The sequence below is a fragment of the Sphaeramia orbicularis genome, chromosome 10 (genome assembly GCF_902148855.1).
Source record: "Sphaeramia orbicularis chromosome 10, fSphaOr1.1, whole genome shotgun sequence".
Lineage (NCBI taxonomy): Eukaryota > Metazoa > Chordata > Actinopteri > Kurtiformes > Apogonidae > Sphaeramia > Sphaeramia orbicularis.
The window spans coordinates 29,441,122-29,450,654 of NC_043966.1; the positions used below are offsets into that span (position 1 = coordinate 29,441,122).

General features: G+C 36.7%; 1 protein-coding gene across 1 annotated transcript; it reads right to left on the reverse strand.

Annotated features, from left to right (window-relative positions):
- Positions 1-46: 46 nt before the first annotated feature.
- On the reverse strand, positions 47-9,429 carry LOC115427151 (neurofilament heavy polypeptide-like). The gene is made up of 9 exons (XM_030145587.1): positions 9,189-9,429; positions 6,328-6,380; positions 6,169-6,242; positions 5,456-5,551; positions 5,314-5,372; positions 5,047-5,221; positions 2,887-4,134; positions 2,726-2,794; positions 47-673 (listed from the first exon to the last, which is right to left on the reverse strand). The coding sequence occupies exons 1-8, from the start codon at positions 9,294-9,296 to the stop codon at positions 2,739-2,741; spliced, it is 1,869 nt and encodes a 622-aa protein (XP_030001447.1). The 5' UTR covers positions 9,297-9,429; the 3' UTR covers positions 47-673; positions 2,726-2,738.
- Between the last annotated feature and the right edge of the window lie 104 nt (positions 9,430-9,533).

A 9,533-nucleotide genomic window follows, 5' to 3' on the forward strand; every position in this document is an offset into this window, starting at 1 on the left:
ACAGATAACATGCTTTTACTACAACTTATAAAAATAAGCCACACAATTTAGAAAACTAATACGTTTATTTTGTATTTAAGTCCCAATGTATCAAAACTCCGAAAAAGTTACAAAAAACATGCTTACAAACATGTAACTTCCACCCATATAAAAATGATTTAAATTGAGACAATTTTCCACTTTTTCAATATTTTTTAATAATAAAAACCATGATCCATTTTTCCCTGCAGAATTTTCTTATTCGTCTTATATCTTTAATTATACCTCATTTATGTGATATCAATAAGTATTCTTATTGAAACTCTCATACATGGGTTATTCACAGGTGTGATAAAAAATGATACATGATTTTTTTAACAAGGGAATCATCTTCATAAAACAATCGGATGTAGATGATTTAGCACACCATGCCATTAAAACGGCAGTTACCATACATATGGATTTAAAAAAAACAACTTATGGCTAATACAGTGGACAAATGTACCAAACATTAAAAATGTAAAACTGTATCACAGGTTAAAAAAACTCATAATATCTCTTTACAAGTGTAAATCAAATGTTTAAAACAGCTGTAGAAGTAGGATGGAATGATATGTGTTGTCTTCATCTTCTGTTTTGTGAGATGATGAATCACACACATACGTGGTTCTGTGGTGTCAGATGTTTACTTTTTCTGTAAAGATAAAGACAAACTGTTTAGTTGTTAAAACATTAGACAGGTTTGGTGCATTTGACAGTAGCCATGTCCATAATGACACACCCGGTACGACTGACACTGGTCACAAGTAATGAGTAGTATGTGATAAACTGGTAGAACATACGAAAGTGTCAGTGTACCATTCTTCTAATTTGTCATTTTTTTTTGTACCTCCTGAATCCTTGCATCTTAGACCCTCTCTTTCAAATGTGAACAGAGTTTATGTCCTTTCACAACATGCATGCATTGTTGCAGTAGGTGATATACTGAGATTATGTATTTTTTATTTAACACAAGTTTGATCGTGCATTTCATCATTTTAAAGTGACAACTCAACTTTTAAATGTTTTGTTTGCTCTTTTCTAATTTCAACCAATCATCCAGATTTCTCTTTTACACATCACAGGTCCAATTGCCAAAAAGACTTCTGTAATCCTTATTCCTAAATTTTTGTTTTATATATACAAGTTGTAAGGAAAGAGGAGTTGAGGAATTGAGAAACAAGAAGAGTCCTTACTATCTGTTTAAAGCATTGCATCCCATAAATGCATTACATTCTTACTTTTTAACATTTGTCAGATGCCAGGTCAGAGTTTGAACAATTATGACATTACTACCACCTGATACTGTGGAATTTGAGCCATAATTCACCATTTAAACATACTGAATAAAACTGAACTAAAAAAACTAAAAAGCAAAACAGAGATAAGGCAAAAATTGTGCACCTTCATAACATCAAAGTGCACAAAACTGCCAAAACATACAATTTAACATACATTTTCATAGAAAGAATTATCTGCAGGAAAAATTGCATACTTCTGCAGATTGAAAAAGAGGAAAGAACTCTTAAGTTGTTTGAATAATAAGATACTTGACTGCAACCAGCACCAACGGTTAGTGTGCAAAATCTCATTTGTATCAAATGGTTTCATTTAACAGACAAACATAACCTTATGTAAATGCAAACAGCTGATGGGTAACTGAATCTAGGGATGGACCAATACCGATGCCAGTATCAGGTATCGGTCCGATACTGAGTGTGTGTAGTAATACTCATACTCATAAGAGTGCTCCGATACAAACACACTAGTACCACTTGATGGCAGCGTGACGTTCACCTCATAGTGAGGCAGGTACGCGGCCGAGGAGTAATGTCAGCAGTGTGGAGATTTTTAAAAATAAACGACGGTGACAAAAGTAACAGTGACTGCAAGTTACGTTAAAGACACAGATGGATATGGAGAAAGTGTATTGTCCGTGCTCTGCGTACATTCAACACGTAATTCCGGGAGCCTGTGGATGCGTACCCATAGTCATATAAAGATCATCATATTATCTTATATATGAGGCTCTGTGCATACCCAGACGGAGAAGCAGTACCACCAGGAACAGTGGAGGTGCGGATCTGTTCAAAGAGCGACTGTGTGAGTTAAGAGAAAAACTACTGATATATCTATGGCAACTACCTCATCAATATCAACATTAGCATCCACAATAGTATTACCTCCTCTGTCGTCACCATGTTTATTACTACTGACTTTCTTCTCCTCAAAAAACTTTACTTTTCTTCTTGGTATTTGTCCACTATGGCTAGTTAAGAGTGGCGCCCCTGGTGGATTGATTGAGAAATGCTCATTCAAATGCATTAAATGTCAGTAGCAGCACTTTGTTCCAGTCAGCACATAAAAGCACATTTACAAAAGGAACTAAGAACTGTAATGGTATTATTAAGTACTCATATCTATACTTGGTATCGGTAAGTAATCAAATGTAAATACTTGTACTCGGTCTGGAAAAAAGTGGTATCGGTGCATTCCTAACTGAATCCATTTTGTGATTATGTAAAACACTACACAGTATTAATGTTCATGTACAGCATACCACACTGGGTACTGCTATAGTACTTATCCTGTAGTATGCAATGTTCATGTATATGGTACGCACTATGTGATTAAAACTCAGCCATTTTTCCCTACACCGACGTCAATCAAGAGCATTGATCTGGTAAAAATAACAGAATCTTGATACCTGTTTCAGTGTGTCATTTGAGGGATGTTGTGCCTCCATGTTTGTCCTCAGATTTCAACTTGCTTTTCTCTGAAATGATTAAAACAAAACAAAATATTAAAAACAAGCTAACAAATGGTGAACCTGTCATTTGAATAGACCTGTCAGAGTTGGTAGCTCACTTTTCTTCTTCTCTGTTGGAGGACTTGGTGACTGAGGGATGGATGGAGGTAGTGGCACTTCATCAGCTGAATTATTTTGTAACACCAGTTCCTTTTTCTTCTTCTTTTTCGTCTTCACATCAGCATTTTGCTCTGGTGGTGTCTCTTGATTAATGCTCTCTGGTGGCTCTGACGTATTTTCAAATATGTGCTTCGATGTTTCCTTGTGAGGAGTTTTGTCCTTTTTATTCTTTGTTTTCTTTTCTTCCTCTGGCTGCTCTGAACTTTGCTCGTCAGGACTTGCCTTTTTCTTCTTTTTCGCTTTCTTTTTTTCAACCATTTGCTCTGGATTTTCCTGGCCATCAGTGATCTCATCTCCCTTTATTCTATTCTGTTCTTCCACTACCTGCTCTGAAATGCCATTATTTTCTTCTATGTTCTGCTCTAAATTTTCTTCATTATTCTCAGAATGTCTTTTTTTCTTCTTTTTCTTCTTTTTTACAACTATATCTTCTGAATTGTGGGTTTGTTCTACTGTGTTTTCTACATTTTGCTCACTATGAACCATCTCTTTTATCTCTGCTTCCTTTTCTTCAGCAGTAGTGTCTGATTTTTCATCATCCCTGCTTTTTTCTTTCTTCTTTTTCTTGGCTTTCTTTTCTTTAACTACCGGCTCTGGAATGTCCAAACTGTGCGTGTTGTCACTTCTCTCTTCTGTTCTTACGTCTCCTTCAGGTGGATTCCTATTGTTTTCTCCTTTTGTCTTTTCATTCTGCACAGTTTTATCAACACATTCATGCTCTTTGACTTCCTTTGCTGTTTTCTCTATGCCATTAGTTTTTTTCCCCTCCTCTTCTGTCTCTTTTGCATCTTCTCGTTCCTTCTTTTTCTTTTTCTTTTTGGGCTCAGACAAAGTCTCATCAGTGTTTTCTTCACTTGGAGTCACAGCTTTCCTTTTCTCCTTCTCTGGTGTCTCTTTTGATGTTTCTGCTTTGTCGACGACTGCATTAAGGTTTGGGGTGACTAAGGAGACCACAGGTGCTGCTTTTGTTGGGCGGCTCATCTTTTCTTTTTCTGCATTTGCTGGCATCTCTTTCAGTACCGTCTCCTCCACCTTCTCCTTCTGTTCACCTATTTCATTCTTCTGCTGAATAGGAGAATCTGTTTTTGCAGGAGGCTTCGCTCGGGGTTTCCTTACTCTCTTTTTCTTGGGTGGGGGTGCAGACGCGTCTAGGGCATTGATGGTGTCCATCTTGGCTATGTCAACGTCTGCACACAGAGAAAACACAGCAAAGACACTGACATTAATGAAGTGGCGAAAATGACACCTACTGTATACACAGCTCCATTTGTATGAAATCACTCTTTTCCACAGTGCGGCTGTTCACAGGTGGTGCTGTCATGTTCCTTTAAGTGAAGGCTTTACCTATTCATCTCACCATTTCATTCATTTTCCACTTTTCACAACATCCTCCACCCTTTATTCTACTTGTTTCCAAACTGAAAATGTCCCATAAACACGGGACTCATTTTCCCTCTTACCTGGACTTCTACATCCACATATCAGAAAAAAAGATTTAACGGGCAATCTTAATATTGAAATATTGGCTTCATGTCACAGGAAGTGGGATTTCCTTTGCAGAGAGTGGTTGCAAAAGAACACATATTCTCACGTATAAAGGCAGATACTCTGGTAAAAGAACAGTAGAACCTCACAGTACAAGTTTAAATCGTTCCACGGCCAAGCTAGTTTTGCGATTTACTCTTTTTACAAAACGAATTACCTTACTGAAATTAACTCATCATTATTGTACTGCATTGTTTTCAAGTTTGTTTTTATCTCCGTTATATCTGCTGAGTCTGTTTATCAGAGTATTTAAGAAAACTGAGACTTAGTTTATGTAATGTAAATGTTGTAAAGATGTAAGTCATAAAATTAATCTACAATTAAATATTACAATATATTATAATTAACTAATGTCACAATGTTCATTATTTACACATTTAGAGAAATTTAAATATGTAATAATGTACATGTGAGAATAAAATAATGAAAACCCATAAAAAATTACCTAAATATAAACACCCCACCACCACCACCACACACACGCACGCACACACGCACACGCACACACACACACACACACACACACACACACACACACACACACACACACACACCTGTCATCTCCTGGACTAGTTTCTTCCATTTCTCCACATCCAGACTGCTGTCAGAGTCTGAGTCGTCTCCTTCTCCACCCACAGTCGTGCCTTTTCCTTGTGTCTTTGATTTCTTGGCCTTGACAAGATTTTCGGTAGATTTTCCCTCATTCTTTTTCCTTTTTGCTGGTGCAGTCTTAAAAACAAACAATAGTCTTTTCAGTGAAGTTTAGATTATTTGTTACATTTTTAGCAGCAATAAAAAAAAGAAACAATATAAATGCTTACCTTCTTTATTCCAGTTTCTGCCTTTTTTGTCGCTTTGTCTTTTTTCGTCTTTGCTTTGGCTGTGATGTGGAAAGAGCAGGTTATGAAAAGGTTCACAACTAAAAGCATGTTTGTGATGCGCTGTCCTTTTGGGTACACGTACCAGGAGAGGGTGCTGTTACAGCTGATGACAAGGCATCTGCAGCTCCCTGCTTGGATTTGCTTTTTTTCTTGGGACTTTTATCCTGAGCACCTTTTGCTGGAGGTTGGTGGAAAAATGGGTTTTACATAGAAGAAGAACAAGTGAAGACATCTTAAAGTCTTCAATTTCATCAATAGCAGTTTTCTACAGAATCCCATCCTTCCAAAATACTATTAAACAATGAGCCTGTGAACTGTACATGCACACGAAAATCTGATCATAATCTGATTCCTGGAGTTATCAGATTATTCAGGTGATCATGTTTATGTTTTATCAGTTACCTGATTATGAGAAATTAGATTAACACACCTAGATTTCTCCACAATACTCTGATGTCTTTGTGCATGTATACCTGTTAATATGATTTATTTCATTCTTTTACATCTGCACATGCGTTAAAAAAAACCCAAAAAACAAAAACTGTAGAAAACTGAAGTGATGTAGTTAAACATGAGTGGAAGACAAGAGTAAGTACGTACACTGAAAGAAATCCAATAATGGACTGAAATGTCTAAATCAATTTTTTTCCCCCAATTATTGCAATTGTAAGTGCGTGTAACACATTAGATCTGATTATTACGATTATCTGATTTTTATGGTCATGTAAACAGGCTCACTGTTTTGAGTAGAGCTGAGCTGTTTTAAGTCAGAGAAAAAAAAAATACAGTCTCTACCTTTACTTGGAGTTTTTTGCCCATCAGCATTTGAGTGCTTCACTTTACCATGCTGCTTTTTCTTTTTGGAGTTTCTGCCAGAAAAATTAAACATCTTGACTTAAATCTCATTGCTTCTACAATACATTCAATCACAGAAATAGCACAGATTATACTCACTTCAACCATGAATTGTAGATTTTTAGTAGAGATGCAGATGATTTTGTGTCACCCTATAATAATAAAGAAATGAACATTAAAATACAGGCACATCCACAGTGTGTTTTTGGTAGATCAAGCACAAAGTACTTAATTTAAAGAATACTGACACAATCAGATTCACAGACCCTCTTTAAAACCAGTCAACTAACCTAATCTACAACTAACTCTGATTACTAGTGTTAATGATGTTACTGGTTAGACCTGTGTTTAAATGAAAATAAAATATTTTTATCAGTCAAATGAGTCAAATAACTGTCTTTTTTAAAAGATGATAATTTCTCGACCGATACCCTTCCACCCCATGCTCACTGTAGACATGCATAAAAAAGTGTTATGCATGTCTACAGTAAATGTAGAAATGAACAAAGTGTGAAAAATTCAAGTGGGAGAGACGTTGTCTACGTATTATTTTGCCACAGTCAGTATTTTTAATTGAAATGCCTGATAATAAAGTGTAACCTTATCCCTATTCTAGGTCTAACTCCACCCATCGCATGATTCTCAAAAATACTATGAAGTCGTAAACATACAAAGTGAATTAAATGTCCAGGTGTGGATGTGAGACAAGAGTAGTTCAGAAACATTCCTTTGACAGACATACATGTGCATAACCATATGAGGTTATGAGAGGATTAGTTTTTTCTCTAGTTTTATCACTTGAGAGGTTCCCTAAAGAAAAATACCTCCTTAATAATGTGCTGTCGTTATAGTATTTTCTGGGTTTTTTCTGTTCAGTAACAAAACGAGTCATTCTTTAGGTTGTGTTGTTGTGTCATTGTGGTGTTTTAACACTATTTCCGATCCAGGCCTACAGACCTATCAACCAATTGATGCAGCAGTTTTATTTTGCTCCCAGGTGAGTCCTGTGGGGTTCAGGTTGACCCGTTGGAAAAATATCAAGGTCTGGGAAACTCTGACTGAAGGAGTGTTTGATTGAACGGCTCTGATTAGAGGTGACATTATTGAATTTTTAACATATACATATGTCATAATGTAGAACTGTACAGCATTCGTTTTAAAATACTGATGAGCCCTTCTGTCATCAAGATGGGAGGGCTCAAGAAGATTTGTAAACAGGAACAACAGTGGCAATTTGAATCCTTTTAACCTATAAAATACAATGTTTCTAAACACATTTGTTAATTTTTATGGCTATTACCAACAGCACTGATGCATTTCATCATAACTGAGTCATATGAGCTATAAACAGAATGGACATGTTTTAATCAATCGGCCATGGCTTCAGTTATAACAGCTGGAATTGATCAGTCTATCTCTACGTTCAAAACCATTAACATATGTAAATATCTGATCATAACAAGGCCACTCACTGCATTTTAAGTACTTTTGAAAAACATTTACACTGATGCACATGGATACTAATATTGAAATGCAATATGTGTCCTCTAAAAACAGAAAAAGATAAGTGAATTTTAATATTTTTACTCTAGTCTCTGATGTCAGATACAGTTGTGAGTCTTCACAGCCTCTATGACTTCAGTTGAATTTATATAGTCCAATGTCACAAATCAGAAACCACCAATAACACGTTAATAGGGAAATAAAGGTAGAAAGTTGAGTGGTAGAAGTGTAGAGAAAGTTGGATAAACGCGTGTAAAGAATATACACATACACTACCTGGCAAGAACCCTCCCTACCTGGGTCTAACTCTGAAAATGGTTCAGATCATTTGATGGGATAATTACTGTAGTGTTTATTATCTTCCAGCTACTATTTCTTTAGCTCTAACTGATGCAGTAATATCTTCTCATTTCATAAACACCTATCAGTTTGATAGAAAGCATAAAGATCAGACTGTGCTTCAATGGGAAAAGTTCATGTGGTCTGATGAGCCCAGATTGACCTTTGTTTCAGGGTGATGGACACATCAGGATGAGAAGAGAGGCAGATGAAGTGATTACCCATCATGCCTAGTAGGGCTGAAAGATATATCGTTATCGTATCTATATCTAGATATGAACATTCAAGATATTAATATTGAAAAAGCAACGATATAAACAATATAGATTTCTGCAGTAAAAAAAACATTTTCTGCAGTAAAATGTTTGATTTGTAATTTATTTATTCATACTCTTTGTTAATGTTGATGACTGGCAGTGTGTTCTTATAAATAAAACTGCACTTTCCACATTCTTTTGTATTATGATGTTTGTATTTTTCTGAAAAATACTTGGTTTTCACCGAACCTGTGGTCATATTGTATCGACATCGAGATATCTGGCATGAATATCGAGATATGAAATTTTGTCCATATCGTTCAGCCCTAATGCCTAGTGTCTACAGTACACCCCTGTGGGGTCAGTGTTAGGATCTGGGGCTGACTCAGTTGGTCAGCTCTAGGTTCAACAATGTTATGCACCCTGCCATATGTGTAATTATTAACAACACAAACGTAAGTATATTCCCTCAAATACACAGTGAAAGGGGAAGACTGCGGTGTGGATAGTATGTGATATGTAAGATCAGAGTTATGGAGGTTACCACAGAAGTTTCATTTCCTTCATTTCAACAATACAAGCAAACTCATCACCACCTGGATACTATTATACATCTACTACAGAAAAACTAAAGTAAATAGCAGTTGGACAGAGATAACTATCCCAGCCCAGAAGTCTGTAGTACTGGACGTAAACTAGACTGGGTAAACTACCTCCGGGGTCACATGGTCCACGTCAATGTGTAGTTTTCGAACCTTTAAACTTTACTAACATTTGGTTAAAATCTGTGTCAACCTGCTGACCTGTGTTTGTGTGTGTCTGTGTGTGTGTGCGCAGCAGTGAGTGTGGGCCGGTGTTGACCTGTGGGCAGAGCCCGTGGAGCTCCTGTGCAGCTGAGTGGAAACCATGCTCTTTCAAATGGCGGTGGATCAGCTGGAGCAGCTCGTGCTTGGATGCGTTCGCCGACATCACCGACACATGAAGTAAACAGGAAAACAACAAAAAACAATGTCTGCGAGTACTTTCATAGTCGATCTGGACACTTATTTATCGGAGTTATGGCTATCTCACTAAACACGCATGTTTTCAAGTTGACCACCGGATGTCGTTCTGTGCACTGCCGCAGTGCATCATGGGACTTGTAGTACTGTCGCAATCTCAGGTTAAGGAAATGAAACCAAAGTGCTTAAACCACAGATGTCAAAC

Bases quoted from the DNA above. Each gene is read 5' to 3' on its own strand.
- LOC115427151 (XM_030145587.1), bottom strand. From the start codon at position 9,296: ATGTCGGCGAACGCATCCAAGCACGAGCTGCTCCAGCTGATCCACCGC. The intron at 5,222-5,313 runs GTAAGCATTTAT...TTTGTTTTTAAG, and splicing joins CAGAAACTGGAATAAAGAAG to ACTGCACCAGCAAAAAGGAA. The intron at 2,795-2,886 runs GTGAGCTACCAA...TAATCATTTCAG, and splicing joins TCCAACAGAGAAGAAGAAAA to AGAAAAGCAAGTTGAAATCT.